The sequence below is a fragment of the Anarhichas minor genome, unplaced genomic scaffold (assembly GCF_050575085.1).
Source record: "Anarhichas minor isolate MPS153535 unplaced genomic scaffold, ASM5057508v1 ptg000028l, whole genome shotgun sequence".
In the NCBI taxonomy this organism is placed as follows: Eukaryota; Metazoa; Chordata; class Actinopteri; order Perciformes; family Anarhichadidae; genus Anarhichas; species Anarhichas minor.
The window spans coordinates 14,995,882-15,013,352 of record NW_027466474.1 but is presented as its reverse complement, the minus strand read 5'-3'; the positions used below and the strand labels follow the sequence as shown (position 1 = coordinate 15,013,352).

At 44.1% G+C, this 17,471-nt stretch overlaps 2 protein-coding genes across 4 annotated transcripts; both read right to left on the bottom strand.

The window, feature by feature from the left end:
• Positions 1-1,292: 1,292 nt before the first annotated feature.
• cnot7 (CCR4-NOT transcription complex, subunit 7) lies at positions 1,293-7,352 on the bottom strand. Of its 3 annotated transcripts, none has more exons than XM_076103277.1 (7): positions 7,181-7,352; positions 6,390-6,599; positions 6,104-6,297; positions 5,764-5,925; positions 4,465-4,609; positions 4,184-4,294; positions 1,293-2,881 (listed from the first exon to the last, which is right to left on the bottom strand). In XM_076103277.1, exons 2-7 carry the CDS (start codon positions 6,504-6,506, stop codon positions 2,750-2,752), a joined length of 861 nt encoding a protein of 286 aa, XP_075959392.1. In that variant the 5' UTR covers positions 6,507-6,599; positions 7,181-7,352; the 3' UTR covers positions 1,293-2,749. The 3 variants fall into 3 exon arrangements, with proteins under 3 accessions (XP_075959392.1, XP_075959393.1, XP_075959391.1); XM_076103278.1 differs by having other exon boundaries at positions 6,390-6,513; XM_076103276.1 differs by having other exon boundaries at positions 6,390-7,352.
• Positions 7,353-7,806: 454 nt separating this feature from the next.
• On the bottom strand, positions 7,807-17,050 carry mtmr7a (myotubularin related protein 7a). The gene is made up of 14 exons (XM_076103883.1): positions 16,862-17,050; positions 16,440-16,562; positions 16,070-16,232; positions 15,688-15,845; positions 15,456-15,584; positions 14,243-14,377; positions 13,905-14,037; positions 11,948-12,057; positions 11,020-11,145; positions 10,577-10,626; positions 10,276-10,476; positions 9,913-10,047; positions 9,657-9,783; positions 7,807-9,527 (listed from the first exon to the last, which is right to left on the bottom strand). The coding sequence occupies exons 1-14, from the start codon at positions 16,883-16,885 to the stop codon at positions 9,210-9,212; spliced, it is 1,932 nt and encodes a 643-aa protein (XP_075959998.1). The 5' UTR covers positions 16,886-17,050; the 3' UTR covers positions 7,807-9,209.
• Positions 17,051-17,471: the final 421 nt, after the last annotated feature.

The following is a 17,471-nucleotide window of genomic DNA, read 5'->3' as shown; positions in this document are numbered from 1 at the left end:
CTTCCACCCAGAAGAAAAGTGAGTTTACAGTCATGTAGAAGCTATCCACACACATCAGGATAAAAAGTCAACATCTGTTACCATGTGTGTGTCATCCTACAGGTCAACGCCGCCCCCCCCCCCCCCATCCTCGTTATTTCAACGTGACGTGGTGGCGACAGCATCAATAGTCGTTTTCCGTACCGCACCCTGCTCCGGAGAGCTTTACCTGACTGACATCTCCTAAAGCAGAGGAAGAAAAATAATCATCATCATCAGTATTACTCTTATTGCTATCAGCAACCATGTCTGCTGCCATCTGATAGTGTTTGGGCTACAGAAGACGATCCCGTTTCCTTTTGTTTGTACAGGAAGAAGCACAGAGCAGCAATGGAAGGGACTGTTTTGCACTTTGCATACTTGGAGATGAAATCTGAGCTGCTTTCGCGTGTTACCGTTCATGTAACGGAAACTCTCAGAATTATTTACACGATTTCTTGTTTAACGTTTTTCGCGGCTTAGCGCATTAATAAATGGTGTTATAAGTTTGCCAAATGTTTGCACATTCAGTATAGATTAGTAGTGGCGATAATGTGATGTAACTGATATTTCTTTAGCCATTTTCTTTTTCCAGTGAAGGATTTTGTTTTTCTTCCCTCATCCACCATGTTGAGTGTCGTGGAAGTTGAACCGATGCATGCTCTCATCTCAGGATGTCAACACAAACACACCTTGTTGTAGTGAACTGTACCTCAAGATGTTCTCCCCTTTGCTTGGTTAAAGAAAAGAAAAAAAAACAAGTGTAGTGATTAGTAATCCCATTTGAATAAGGGCTCTTCTGATATAGCATGAGTGAGGATGTTGCTGTCACACTGAAACACCTGAAAGCTGGTGCTGCCAAATATCTAAACCGCTGTCTGGTAGCCTACAGTACACAAGCAACGCTGCAGATCTGCTCCCCATCAAACAGCAGACACGGTCGAGTGTTTTTCTAACTCGCAACACAAAGTTGTGGATCCACTGCAGAGCAAAAACAGAGAAAACAGCTACAGCTGCTTTGAACGGTATATTTTCAACCGTCACTGACAATTACTTGGTAGAACGTATGCTTGTTTAAAACAAAACAAAAAGCTTCATTGTGACAGCCAGTGTCAATCTCTATTTTTCTATTCTTCTGTCTGTGTGACTCGAGAGACGATATGGACGTGTGAGGCGATGTACTGTACAGTTGTGCTGCCTTATAAGAATAAAATGAGCTCATCTTCAACGCTTTGTCGCACATTGGGAGTCATTAAAGGGATGCGACGGTCATGTTATGGTAGAAAAGTTTCAAGCCTTTATTTACAAAATAATCTAAAAACAATCCTCTTTGCATATTCTTCTTCGACTCCGTTACAGTGTGAAAGACGTGCTGCAGAAAGGAAAAGTGTTTGCGGCTCAGCGAGGTTAATAAAATCTCGTTGCTGCCATTCGACACACACACCTATGGAAGTTCAGGATACTGCTATCAACAACACGGCATTTATTCAAACACTCTAGTGCATGCGGCTCGTCTACGCAGCATGAATGAACCTTAGAGCGACACAAAACTAAACTATAATTCAGAGGCAAGTGAAAAGAACTCCACTGGAACAAAAAGATGCATGTTCAGTAAAAGCTTTTTGGGGCTTTTATCACAACACTAAAACTCTGCATAACCTCAATTTCAATTAAAAGTCTTTACTCTCAACAGAGTAGTTCAGGGTAACCTCCGCATGTCTTACTGCAGGAGAGTCTTTATACTTTTTAATTGAGTCTTTTTCAAGGTCTGGTGGAGTTGGTTGAAATCATTGCAAGACCATGTAGAGGGCTCCCATGTGCTTGTGTCAATGAGGGTGTGTACATGCACAAATAATCCATAATCCTTCAATGAAAACCATGTGTATCTAGTACATGTTGTATATATATCCATGTATGCAGCCATTCTTAGCATTATCATGAATACAAACAGTAAAAAAAAGGCAACTAAAAGTAAGTTTTAGTATCCAGTCTACATACCGCATAAGCAGAAAACACCAGCGTAGTTATCTTAAGGCTCGTCACAGTGGGATTAGAGCTTATTCAGGTCGTTACAAACATCTTTATATGAACGAATGAGGAAAAAGGAAGAAGTATTCACGTGCGCATAAACACACTGACTGAGAGCTCCCGTTCTCGCTACCAGAACAGGAGATCTGACGACAGATGCGGCGCCTCGGTGTTGAGCGGAGCATCTGCTCGATGTCAGACCAGCGGCACAATAAATTAAAGGTTAAAAGAGAAGAACGCAGCTAATATTAAGGCCGAGCGTGCCGAGAGCGCTTCCTGTGTGACGCTCACGATGTGAAACGGGGACCGGAGAGAAGGCAACAAAGACAATGGAAACTTTTGTTCAGCTTTCCATATAAAATCAGGTTGGGGCTTTAAAGTGCAAAACATTTCTACAGAACATTTTAGGAGAACTAAAATCCCGTCTTTTCAATGTTAAATTCAACAGATCCAACCGGAACGTGTACACTGCTTGGTAGGAATACAGGACTGACCTCACACAGCGTTTACCATCATACTCGGTTGTCTAAGGTGAGCAGGGCCTATGAGAAGCAGCTTGTTAAATGATGCGTGTATGCTTTGTGTTCTTCCGTCGTTGTCATCATCATCGTCCGTTTGACGGAGCTCGGCCTCGGCTCCGCACTGATTGTGCATGTGACCCGCGAGGGGGTGGGGTGGGGTGGGGGGGGGTTTCGCAGTGATGTCACGACTGCTGCTTGTTGGCCTCCTCTTCGTACGCGTTCCCCGTCCCGTTCTGGACGTACGTGGAGCCGGAGCCCAGCCCATACAAGTGGCCACAGTACTTTGCATCATCGATGTGATCCTCGAAGAACATCTGTGGGAGAGGTTAAAGAACTACTGAGAACAGACGCGTTCATTTAATATCAATATCAGTATTAAATGCACAATCGCTTTTTATTTCCTATCCTTCTGCTAGCATCATCCTGTGAAATACCGGCATTGGTGTGTTCCTTCTCAGCTATATGTGGTGGGGATTTATACTTGCACAGTGATTAAGATCGAATCGTTTAAACCTGTCAACAGAATTTGCTGCTATTTTTATTGTTGTAACTTAAATGTATTTTGGGTTTTGGACTGTCGGCAGAACAATCAAATCAATTACATTGGTTTCGCAAAGCGGATCATTTGAACTCATCAGATAGAGAGTTAGTTAAAAATAATTATTCAATCGTCTGCTAATTCTGCTCTGTGTCCCCTGAGGATGCCCCTTTCTCAACAAACACTGGTCCCTCCGTTCAGACGTGGTATATGTAACATTAATGGCTTCATCCATATAGCGTATTGTCATTCAGACACAAGTGACTTGATGTTTCTCACGGCTTCATTCAGGCTCAGGAGTACATTTCTGGAAAAGAGCGACATGCTCAAATTTGCCACCTGGTGAGCAGAAGAAATAGAGGCGAGTTTAAAATGTTACAGCGAGGAAGAAGGATGTTTTCTGATCTCTCTGTCCGGCTGCAACGCTGACGGATTTTAAAAGATATTTTGCTTAATGACCGTCGTGAGCGTGAGGGAAGCTCGCCGCCTCTTCTCATATTGAATCCACTAATACAGTCCAACATCTATTTCATCATTTAACGTTAATAGAGTCAATTGTGCTGCCTGTTTTCTAACAGCGACAGTGCACAAACACTGAACAGCAACAAGTTGGGACTCGTTCATTCTTATTTGCTCACATACAGTGTGCACAACTTGTTGCTGGGTATTCATCCATGATGCAGTTGACATGAATAAACATTGAAAAATATCAGGAGACTGTATTTTCTTTCGTTTTTTACTTCTTTCGCCACGATCGCATTATGAGAGGAAAAAAACGTTTTCTTCACTGATCTGATATGTGAAACATCCTCAAGAACTCTCGCAGTGTTTCACAGTTAAAGTGATTTTGAGCATCAGAGATGATAGCTGTGATACCTTTGCTGAAGTGATCACTCTCTCTCTGCGTGTTTTACCTTGTGCTGCTGCTGCTGCTGCTTTTGTCAATCTGAAGCCATTCCATTCAGACCTCGCAAATGTGAAAAACGTGACCACGGTGCTTATTCAGACACGAGACTCGCGTGTTAAAATGCCCTCAGATTAACGTGAAGGGGCGCAGGTCTGAAGTCAGGGCGCCTACCTCTCTCATCTTGAAGAAAGCCATGCCCGTGAGTAGTGAGTCAGAGCCAGCCTGGTGCTGCGGTCCGATCCTCTCCAGCTCCAGCTGCTCAGCTACTTCCTGCAGCCCGCCCTGAAAGCAAAAAACAAAAAACGCCGTCAAGTCACTCGAGAGGCACGCTTCTAGTCAAAGTAAAACTCGCAGCACTCACAGGAGATCACAACAGACATCAAGGTGTGAAGCTTTAAATGAATAAAACAGGAGATACTCTGTGCTACCTGCTGAAATAGTTATTGAGGTACCTTCAGGTTTTTACAACTCTTCATGAGGTACTTGACATCATAAATGACTGGAAAGTACAAGCGAAGAATCTCAAAGAAGTCCACCTCCTCCTCAGGCAGGTTAGCGTTGGACAGAATCTTGATCAGGTATCCAAAGTCATAGCCACTACAAAACACATATACACAAACACATGCAAACCTTTTAACTAGGTTTCCTTTTGGTTTGTATTTAAAAGAGAACATAGCAGGAGGCTTCAAGAGATTTCGTCACTTCCAATCTGCCATGACACAAAGAGAATTAAAGAGAGGCAGACTGTCTTTACCTGCACATGCAAGGGCAACTAAATACACAAACACACTGCTTCTTCCCCCGAAATAGACTTTGTGATTGGCCAAGCATTCTACCAGGCTAAACAACGATGAACAACATGTCCAGTTTGTTCACAACAGACCAATTATCCAATGCGATTAACGGTTAATTCACAATTGAAACCATTGAAAATTAGGATGAGTTAAAGAAATACGATGATAAAAACAGAACAAAGTAAGGTAAATAGAAGCAACGTGACATTAAAGCCTGTTGGTGAAGGTGTGTTCTAAATACCTGAACGATGACAGAGGTGTTTCAAACCTAAGCTTTGTTTATTTTCCAAAGCCTGGTTACCTTTAGCCTCAGTTTGCCATGGAGACACAGTGGGAAACGGAGTATGAAATGAAGATGTTAAGCAGCAGATTGTAGAAAATACTAGGTTTAAAAAAAAAAAAAAAAGAGTTGCTATTCACTAGAGACCAATATAAAAAGTGTTCATTGCACTTGAGCAGCAAATTGAATAGGAAATTTCAACGGGATATTTACTTGTTTTAACGTGTGCGTAGCAAAACGACCACAGTTCTGCGTAACATCTTACTTCTCACTAACACACAAAGACAAAAAACAAACCAAAAGAAATTTAAACTTTTTTTTTTTTTTTTTTAACAACACATATCATTAGTAAACATTTAAAGACACAGGAGGATGTCTGCGTGCAGACGTGACAGAATATTCCATACATGGAGCAATAACATGCTGTGGCGGTGAGCCGAACAGTAAAATTATGCCGGGATAAACAATGTGTTTCTGATTAGTGCACGCGGTCCCATAAGTTTATTAACTAACTGACGTGCAAAGAGTGAAAGTAAGAGGAGGTGTACCTGAGTCACACAACTTGTGATTTCTGTAAATACTGTGGGCAAAACGAGTAGGATTCCTGTCACTACGCAGCTTTCTATAACTGACTGCATGCGAAAAAACAGCAACTAATTGCAAAGAAAGCTGAATACCTGTGGAAAGACAGCCACCTGACGCCGTCACAGAGCACCACCCCCGATGTCATCAGCAGCTCTGCAAAGTACAGCGTCTCGATGCCTTCGTCCTCGTGCTTCTTGAACTGAATCCCTGAAGTGGTCAGGAGCTCAATGGAGTCCTGCGCGTACATGTCTTCTCTGAAGACAAAAGACGTGTCACAGCGTCATCATCTCCACCCCACAGAAGACAGCCGAGTAGGTATGACAGCAGCAAGTAGACGTCATAATTGTAAAAGTAGTGATTCGTACTGTCTGAGGTGTTGAGCTCAGTCAGTTTTAGCGAAAAAGAGTATGAGAAGCACAAAAGTCATCTTACGTGAGGTTAAACTTAAAATTGAACTGCCACGTTGATGTTCCCGGAGGGTATTCGCCCTCTTCGTTCATAAAAGTGAGGCCCAGCTGGATTATCTTGAGCAAATCCACATTGCAGCGCAGTAGCTGGTACTGATAGTCGGCGTTGCTCCTGAACTCTCCGATTGGTCTGGCTACCACACCTGGAAACTCTGTGTCCTGTAAGGAAGCACAAGACAACGAGCTCTTTATGCAGGACCAGAAACCTGGCTGCGTGAGACCGTCTTCAAGCCTCCAGGAGCATCACTCACCATAGCGATGTAGTTGTATTTTCGGATGACATGTCGGATCCTCTTCAGCTCCTCCTCCAGGTTGTTGGCCCAAACCTCACATATTTTTTGGTTGTGATCCACAGTAGCAGCGGGCATAGTGCCACTTCATGTAACGAGATAGATGCAAGAAAGGGGAAGCAGAAGAAAGAGAGACAGCTGGTTCACAGACCTTCCCCAACACCTGCTGACCTGTGACAGACCAAAGGATGAGAGGTGGCAGGACAAAGGCACACAGCACACGAACCCAAGAAACACCGACACATCATTTTATCTAAATAACACGTTATAATATGCATTATATCATATATATAAATTGCATGAGAAGATACAACCTGCTCTGGGGATCAAATCAGAAGTCTCAACATAAGGGAAGCTAGTCTGTGCTTCCTCTCGTCTGGGATACTTCACATGCACGCAGACAGACGTGTTACCAGCTGAGTGAGGGCGCGCGGGGCGTGTTTGGCTGGACGCTGTTAACATTAGCTCGTCGCAGGCAGGTTTTCAGCAGCACTTTGGGCTAGCTTGGTTACTTGTAGCAGTTAGCAGCAGGCTCCACACTAAGCTAACATGAACAGGACTCAGGTGGGGAGGCTGTGTGCAGGCTCACCGCACTTCACAGCTAGCTGGACGGATACATACGAGTGTGTGCGATGCATGAAAGAGACTAGTAACTATAGCTCTGCACACACACATAGACAGACACACACACACACACACACACTCAGCGCCACTTTGATACAGCAAAGCTCACTGCAGCGTCGTGAACTTACCGTGTCCCCAAACCGGGCGTGTGTGTTTAAGTGTGTACTATCTGAAAGCTGGTAATTTGTTCTACGTTATTGTTTCGGGGGAGTTTTCCGCTAACTTTTAAATAGTTTATATTCAGCAATGTATCGATGTCAACCCACGGCTGCCATCACAGTTGAGCCTACAACACGACGTCATCACGTAAAACAGAAACGTGCGCATGCATGTAAGCGTGGCGGAGTGGTCGGCGTCCTATTTGTTCAGTGCTCCCGCTTCAATAACTGAGAAATAAAACCTTTTGGTAAATATCTAATTTGTGTTTGAACAAGTTATTACATGAAAGACTTGATCAACTTGATATACTTTTAAAAATTGGACCAGCCATCACACCCTGTTATCCCATTTATTATTACACATGCACTGTCCCACAGATAACACGGTAAACGTGTTTTACTGGAACTACTTTCTACTGAAAAAGTAATCCTTATGAAAACTATTCAGTGTGTGCTGTAGACCATCCAGAGATCTCAAACCCTGAGCAAATAAAACCAAACCTTTCTGTGTTGCTCGACACCACAGGTATATGTGAGATCTTTCTCTTCTTTTCTACTTTGGGTGAACTGAAATGGTCAGCCAGGAACACAATCACGATGCTTGACAATAATGTATTTATTTTAAATGAAAATTGACACAAATTACACAATTTTGCATTTAAACCAGTTTGACAAAAGTTGGCTCTAATTCCACATTACACACAGCAAAGTAAAGCTCTCTCTTTTAGGTCATAATTCCTTATGACTGGACATTTTAGTCACTCTCATACAAATAAAAACACTGAAGTAAGTAGTCAAAAACATATTACATAATACAAAAATATCTTAACATGCTTTGCTTGATAGCCTTGCCATTGTTCAATTGCATTATTGGAGTGCACCTGACGTGTACTACTGTTCTATGTACTGTTTAAATGCTACCTTTACAGTTGAGATGTCGCCAATAATCAAAAAGCCAGTCAGTTATCTGCTGCCCAAAGCAGCAGTGTATTTGTGTTCACGTGCTCTAGTCTGCTGGTTCAGTCATCAGTCGTGCCGTCACCTTTTATACCAGCAGAGGCTCGATTCCCTTTGGTAAGATTTTTGATTTGATCGCAAATCTGGTGTTGAAATATTGTGGACAGAAATGTAATAAGTTGCTTGTTCGATAACATTTCAAAGCTTAAACATTGTGTATCAAGTTGAAAAACCACAAGGTGTGTTGAAACATCGCTACATTGCCATTTGATTGCAGACGGCCTGTGATTGACAAGCAGTGATCATAAGGTGCGACAGCATTTAAATTAGGTTTGAAATTCACCAAAACACTTTACAGCCAGTATTCTGTACATATTTGTCATATCTTTGTTGATGAGCTACAACTTGAGTCTGCTGTTATCATGTCCCCCCCCCCTCTTATTATTATTATTATCATTTTTTGCCGTCTTTAAGCACAAACAATGCAGCTAAAGTGATGATTATGTCTCTTTGGAGCTCTGGTTGTTCATATGTTTACATGATTGTAAAGCCAAATTGTTAATGAATAAAAGTGTGTGGAAGCACACACAGCTAAATGACTCATTAACTTGATGTGTTGACACACTTACACGCTTGCACTGAAGTGCATTGAATTGTTCATAATTGATCGTAACTCATTCTGAACTTTGGTAAATTAGTTTTTGCCGACGCTTCAAACTGAATTTTGAAGCGTCTCCAACATGAAACAGGTCATTGTGTGTTGTGTAAAGTTTCTGTGCACACGCTCAAGGGTTAACTCCGCCTTCAACAACAGACACGACAGTGAGCTTTGCTCCTCACCAGGTTAAGCAAAAGGTGAAATGTGGTCAGCTACAGTAAACAACTATCAACTCGTAATGTGTGTGTGTGGCAACAGGGAGAGTCTACCACAGCACATGTAAACAAAAGGGCAAGTCCCTTGTGTCACCCGAATAACAGTCTGTCCAGTGGCACAGTGGACGACTGGTCGCTGCTACACCTTCCATCAAATGCTACATTCGCCTCAGGCAGCCGAGTAGGCGGCCTCATCAGAGTCCGGGTCCCTGGCGCTGTCCTCGCTGAGAGGCGAGGGGCAGCTCACGTCCGCGATCCCCGACTCCTGGTCGCTGCCGTTGGAGAGGTTGCAGTCCTGGGTCAGGAGGACCAGGCTGCCGTCTGGTGCTTTAGGCTGACAGGGGCTGCTGGTGACGAAGCCCCCGGTGTAGTCCTGAGGGGTGTTGGCCAGACCCAGGTCACTACCAAGAGCCCACGCTGTGGGGCTCTTAGCAAAGGCGACGGCTTCCTGGACTCCACTCCCCTCCTGCTCCAGCTGAGCAATTTTCTATTGAAAATGAAAGACATGAAGACTACAGTATAGTCCACCTTCTATAACCAGAGAAAACAAACCTGCAGTAGATTGTATTTTCTCATAAGAAATGTAGAATTGATTCCCTTTGTAGCCCTGTCCTACCTGTTTGTGTGAAGCCAGCTGCTCCTCCAGCTGCTGCGTCTCCTCCTGGATGGCACTCAGATAATCCTCGACAGACTGTCGAGGATGCATCCCTTGGTCAAACCGGTTGTACAGCCCTCTCCAAGACCTGTGCGAAGCATTTACCACTCATATGGATTTATTACAAAACAGACTGTTTAAAATACTAGGAAACACATGTGTATACCAGGTTTTTAAAACTACGTGGGATGGGTTGCTACTGTTTGTCAGGACCTACTTAAAGCAGTAGGGGGCAGTAGAGGGCCGGAGGAGCCCCTGTGTCTGGCTGTGGTCCGGTCGGTACAGAGGGTTGATGTAGTCGGTCTTGTTCTTCCACAGATAACTCCACAAAGAGTGAGTCCTCTCACGCAATCTGTATGAAAGGCAACAGAGAAAGACAATGTGAAAATCAAGATCGATAAAAGAAATGAACTGATTTAGAATAGCCTGTTTTTTTTTTTAGCACAGAGTCGCCTCTATTTGCACAAACCCAGGGGCGATGCAATAAACCGCTGGCTGTCACTTCCCTTCAGCGGTCAGTCTTCCCTGACAAGATATCTGCGCTGTGAAAAGGAAAAGAAACTGCGGGTTTAAATCTCACCCCAGCTCTACCCTCTCCCGCTGGTTGTTGCCAATGAAGTTGCCGTACTGGCAGGAGTAGACGTGGCTGTGAATGGTGATGAGGAACCTCGCGTTGAACTCGAAGGCACAGGGGAACTGCTCCATGAGCTGCCACACGCACTCCAGGAACTGATCGATGACGGGGGACACCTCTTTGGGGTCTCCGACCAGGTGGTTGCATCTGGAGAAGAGGAGAGGACGGTTCGATCACAACCAAGAAAAAGATTGGGAAATCAGAGCTGCTATAATTAAAAAAAAGTATAATATCTTCAGAGTCAAACCTGTGAGAGAACTTGTGTCCAAATGAGACCCAGTCTTTCTCAATGAGAACCTAAAAGAACAAAAAACACATTCATGTGCTGAAACAGAAGGACCACAGACTCTGTACACTTTCAGCATGTCATGATTAAAAGGTTCAGACAAAGAGCACAGTAAATCCCTGCAGAATGACTGAGCCTCTTCACCCTCTGTGTGGGGTCATTTTTATTTAACTTTAGGCACAATTCCCAAAAGCAGGCTTCTCTATTATAATATTTTCCATAGTGGCTTTCGGTGGATTCCAAGTTGGCCTGCGCAAATCCTTCCGATCAAAGAAACAAGTCTTATTAGCCCCCTGCGGACTACTATCAGCTAAACCCGAATGTGACATTCACAATTATACTTAAAAGATGCAACTCTGCACTGTAACTTAAAACACAGAAAAAGGCAACGGTTGGTTATCTACCATGAGTCCTCTGAGGGTCCTGTAGTGAGGATCCAGCAGGACACAGGCCACTGAACACACCTGGGCAGTGCGGTCCCAACCGTCTGAGCAGTGAACCAGGACACTGACCCCCTCCTCTGCAACAGCCTGCACACACACACACACACACACACACACACACACACACACACACACACACACACACACACACACACACACACACACACACACACACACACACACACACACACACACACACACACACACACACACACACACACACACACACACACACACACACACACACACACACACACACACACAGTCTGAGCAGTGCAACAAAAATACTCTACTCTACACTGTAATCAAAGTGTAAATATTAGCATTGATCGGTGCCAGAATTGTATCCAGAAACTTCCACTTCTTTTTTTTTCCAGTTAACAAAAATGGAGCAGTGAACATACTTCTAAAGTTAGTAAGTTTAGGTGAACTTGGTTTTCTGCCTGTTATGCATTAAAACTATTAAAATATACTAACAGAAAAATGTAACTCGGTAATGCTCAGTTTGAACGACACCAATAGCGCCATCGCTTTGAGATGGGATTATTAACCTCAAAACCTAAAGGCCAACATGTTAGAGGTACCCTGTGGAGTTTCTGACCAAGAGCAGGACGATGAGTCCCTGATGTGATGCAAGAGGACGAGGATGGGCGTCTCTATCATTTTGTCCAGCCCAGTTATATCTGTGAGGGTAGGCTGATGGATTTATTGCAGGACTGATGTATCAGACTGTATTAGTTTGGCCAGGAGCCCCTAATAACTGGCAACTGAGTGTCACACATACAGGATACAATGACCCCCCCCCCACACACACATACATACACAAACACCTAAGCTAATATTGAGTGGCGCGGCGAAGCAGACAGCAGGGATTAACCTCCAGACTGACCTTAGCGATGAAGATGCCTGCATCCAAAACAGCTTTGATGTGCTTCAGCCAGCCTGAGCTCTCCAGACCTTCCAGGAAGTTGGACATGGAGGGGGAACGCAGCTCACACACTGTAAGCACAACACAGCTGTCTCACTAGCAGGAAACAAGGAGCATACCTGATCACTGGACTTTATTAAACCCCACGCTCACTTTCACAGGCAATTTCTAGGGAATCTGTGCACGGCATGAGAAAATATGGGTCATGCTGTTTCTTTCAAAAACAGATTGGTTCTAGGAATGACAATGTCTGGACTTGAACAATTGGATGTGAGGGATTGTCGTGCATTTTTGAACAGATATATTCATGTTCCCCAGAGGATGGATCCTACTGATTTTAGTGATCCCCTTGACTTTTCTTCTGGACCCATTAGCAGGTCAAAGCTTTCACTTGCGGAATATCTACGACATGGATTGGCACAACATTTTGTACATAGAGTAGATTCATAGTTCCCAGATGATGATCCTAAGGACATTGGAGATAACTGACTTTTCCTTTACTGCCACCATGAGGTTCATTTGTGGTTTTGAGTGAAATGCCTGAGCAACAACATAAAGAATCGCCATGTTATTTAGCGAAGCCATCCATGTTCCCCTCATGATGAACTTCAATCACTTTGTCGATTCCCTTAACTTTCCGTCTAGCGCCATCAACATGTAAATACCCGCAAAACCATCCACATTTACATCAGCCTCAGCTCTACTTTGTGTTTAATGCTAATTAGCTAATGTTAGCATGCTGACACGCTAACAACACTACAAACGTGGCAAAGATATACCTGCTAAACATCAACACGTGATGTTAGCATTGTCAGATAGAAGTTAGCATTTAGCTTAAAGGAAACACTGTTCTGCCTCACAGAGACGCTAGCAGTTAGTTTTGTTATGTATTTTATAATATGAATGGAAGACAAAAGCCATACTCGCATAACAATAACACAAGCAAAACAGACAATCAAATAAAGATCCATTTCTGTACCACAAGGCTTCCTGCATTCGGTTTGTTTATCTTGTAAAACTGAAACCGAAAATTCATTTTTCTTTCCGTCTTCAGGGTTCAACATAAATATTTGCAAGTTGACCGAGGGGCAGAGTGACATGAACCCGTTTCTCCTCGGCTGACATTTCATTCGCTCAATTGTATCACATCACCCATTACAGAACTGTGTGCAAACATCTGCTCGCTCGTTGAGCAGAGGTGACACTGTATCAGTGTGCTGACCTGTGAGAGAGCGCTCTGAGGCCACTGATAGGAGAGCAAGCAGGTGAATGGGTTCATTCAACCTTTTATAACACTAGTAGGGCGGCTTATGCTGCCAGGGGTGGGTGGGGGGGGGGGGTCTCTGAAATCTCACTGAAGTGTGCAACCGGGTTGAGAGAGGGAGTCCGGCAGGCTCTGGAGGGCAGTTGCTGGCTCCACTTTCTTTTTTCTTTTTTCTTTTTGTGTAAAGACCTCCCCTGTGCTGCCAGGGGGGCAAAGAGTTATCACAACTGAGAGCAGCTATAACTTTACAGACTTGAAATCACATCATTCTCACGCCCTGGGTCTCTCTTTGGGGGATAAGGTCCCGGATTGTCCACTCCGGGAAACCAAAATAGCTCAGAAATAAAATCCAGATGGATTCAAAGTCTTCCTAGGAGCACCCCTGCACAATACCCAGAAATTCTCCTGTGGGCTCATTTGAGGCCTGATTGCAGCACAGTCCAGTCCGCATGAGTGCATATGAAAGCCGCAGGGGTAGCATGGGTTCCCGCTCTGCTTCAGTAATGGGAAGAAGCAGCGGGCTTTAAAACAGACAATGCCGGAAAACAATACATTTCGTTGTGCAAACACTGATGTGGTGGAACTTTTCTGACACTGCTGTGCCTCCCAAACCGGCTCGACAGTGAATGTACATCATTACAGGAAGATAATTACCTTCCAGCATCTTTTGTTGGCTGTTTCTCATGACGTGGATGTTCTCGATGCCGATGAACTGGAATTTAATGTTGGAGTAGTTGTCCTCGTTTTCGTAGCCTTTTCCTGCAGCTCGGTTTGCGATTGCATTCAGCTAGAAAGACAATATTTTCTTTTATTAAAAGCTAATAATAATAATAATTTTAAAAAAAAAGGATGGTTCAACGAGCACATAGCCGGGATGTTTTCAGGGCTTGTGCTGTGAGCACGTCCAGCTGGCAAAACGCACCTGAACACACAGCATAGTACTGTAAGACTTGTATTTTCGCAGGCTGTTCCTTGGGCACAAAAGGGCTCACCTTAGGCCTGGTGTCCACCACATACATGAAGTCGCTGCGGGGATTGGACCTCAAGATGGCCTCCAGCATCTGCTCATCCTCCAGGCAGCGAGCGCTGAAACCAGACAGGGGCTGGCTGCTGCGGCAGATGGTGGCCTGGGAGGAGGCAAGAGGCGCTCAGGCTTCATACGGGGAAGTTCACTCGTCTGACATTTTGATTTTAAGTGAATTAATACTTTGGGTCACATTTACAACAAAGGAAATCAAATATGTGAGAATGCGGGTGATTACAAATTCACAGTACTCTCTTTCCTCATATCATTTTGTAAATATCCACAAGGGAGTTGGCCAGAGACCGTTGTGTGGCTCATGAACCAGAGTGGAGCCCCGTTGGACGAACGGAGCTCCACACACTGGACCCTCAACCCTGGGAAGCTGACCTCACACACATAAAGCACTCCCAACTGTCCAGTCAAGGATTAATAGAAGGGTTTATGAATGTTGAGGCTTATTCCCTGATTCAGATGCAGAAAATAGTAATGAGTAACGCTTTGATTAAAGATAGCATGGACGTCTCCTCATGGGACATTTTTTTTTAACTTGACAAAGTCCCTGTTTAAATATCACGGCTACGAATCTCCTTAGTATGGGACAGGTTCTCTTTCCATTTTGTTTTACTGATGCACGAGTCTCGTACTTTAGTGTTCTTTATTGATATATCTTCAATCTTTAAATATTCTATTTTTTTTTTTAAATCAGTAAAAACTGAAATGGCAAAAAGAATGGAGAATCTGTTTTTGCCCTATGTCTTCATTAACACACAGTCTCATATGGCCCTGTAGCTTGGCTGTGTTGCAGCAGACGTACATTATTAGAAGAAAGCTCTTAACCTGCTTGATCAGTCAGACAATCAGAGGAAATGATACCAAACCAAATAAAGAATCTGAGGCTACTTTGGAGCCATCAGAGCATGAGGGAGGATGCTGCTGAGGATGACCGCCCAGTGTCACGGTCATTTCGGCCAAAAACAGAAAGTATTGTGATAATCTTACGTCGTAGTATACGATCTCTTATCTACATTGTCACGTCTGTGACTAAATAACTGCTCTGATAGGCTTACATCTAACAAGATTCACACCATTCCTGTGCATTGTCTCAGTGTGTCTTTGTATGAAGGTGAGCTGTCACAGGAAGCACGTGGAGAAAAAAAAAAGGGCACATCTATGCAACTTACATGATTTTCTTTGGAGTAGTACACCAGAGTAGGAAATCTGCCTCTGCTCCTGAACTTGGAGCTCCCCACTATGACCGGAGGCGTGGCGGACTGAGGCACGAACAGGTCAGCGGGGTACGTGTCGCTCACCTTTGAAAAAAAATAAAAAATACCATAAGAGAAGGCTTAAGCTTCTGCCGTGGCCATATTAGGATAAAATAGCACAACTGGTCGTAGATGTCGGCTCACTGACCTTAAAGTGTTGGTTGACAGGGGAACGTTTCCACAGGGAGTTTGGGAGTCCCATTCTGCTGTAATCAGCCTTGAGGTCCAAAAAGTCCCATTCCTGCCGTCTCTCCTCCTCATTGACGTTGGGTTTATAGGAGAAGCAATACAGCTCCTCGCAGCGCTCTGCAAGGCACGACAGTGGCTGACAGTCAAGTGTTGCGAAGGCAGAGGAAATGACCAATACCCGACTTTGAGGCTGCCACTGATACAAATAATTGGGAGTAAACATTTCTCATAAAAAAAAAAAAAGATGTCATATATATATATATATATATATATTTGTATCTGTTCTTGCACACTTGAGCAATAGCATCACCAATATGATTTTTTCGAAAAACCCAGTTCACCTGGCTGGGAGAGACGCTGCAGGGACAGGTGGACATCGTGGCACTCCCGCTCCCGAGGTACGACAAAGTGAAGAACCTGGAAGTTCTTGCAGTGAATGAGCAGAGAACACCCCGAGGCTGTGGCGGCTTGCTTCTCCACACTGCACACCAAACTGTGAAGCACCTGACGGGATTAATGGAAGGCAAACATGGACCTTTTAATGATGCATACATTGACTACATCCAAACTAAGCAAAAAACAAACAAACATGTAATGTCAATCAGTAATGGGCCTGGTATGTCAGGCCTTCTGACAACATCTTCCTTAACATGTGCCGTTTGTCCTCACTGATTCATCTCTGGTCCTTCAGTGCGCTGAGCTGTTGCTTACCCAGGTTTCATTGCGCACTCCAGCCTCGTTCTCTACAAAGATGGTGTGCGTGGCTGTCAGGTAGAGGGTGCCCAGCCTACTTCTTCTGGGGGAGACTCTGTCAAGCACCCTGACATTCTCCACCTGGAGGAGGAAGAGGAAGAACGACCTCAAGCAGCCTCATCGTCAAACACTCATGTGTTAACTGCAGTGATAAGCAAACACACCCCGCCGTTATATGAGGCTGATAGCAGCGGGAGGACCATGACTGCCTACGTGGCCGACACGGCACACACCTTATTAAGACTGTATTTATTTTAATGAATTGTCTGCATTACATCTCTGCAGTCACCGCGAGCGCGTATAACGGTTTGTGTTGAGGTGACACTGGAGGCAGAGTGCGGAAATTGGAGCTAATCACTGCAATCACATCCGCGGTTTACCTTTGGTAGTCGGATGTGCTCCATCAGCAAGCTGAGAGATGAGCCGCCGCTTCCTGCGATCACTGAACCTCTCCCGATACAACTACTAACAGCAGCAACACAACATGTGTACAGTAGTATTACAATATGCTGTTGGTTAGCTTAAATGCTAACGGCTGTACAGTCAGTAGCGCGCAGGTAAACGCTGCCATAATATTGCGGCTGCCTAAAGGTCCACATATGAGCTGCACCGCTGGGTCCTAAAGCCCGCCTAGTATCAGGCTGTGGCCTAAAATGTCAAAGGGCGTTTAAGGCCGCTGCTGACCAGAGTTAATGGTTATGTAACTGAAGTGTTTACGAAAAATAAGTCAATTCAAGACATTTACTGACCTCAAGTCATTTAAGACAAACGCTTCATACTGCACACCTTAACTAAAGTTAATAATAATATATAAAATGTGTTTAATGAAGTAACTAGTGGTTTATTGATAATAAGCTAGCTTAAAATTGAGCTAACCTAATGATGGTGACATTAGCATTGTTCAGAAAAACATGTTCATAGCATACAGAAAGGACAATTTACACCTGTGATGCCAGGTGAAATGCTACGCATTAGTGTATCCTGAACTCT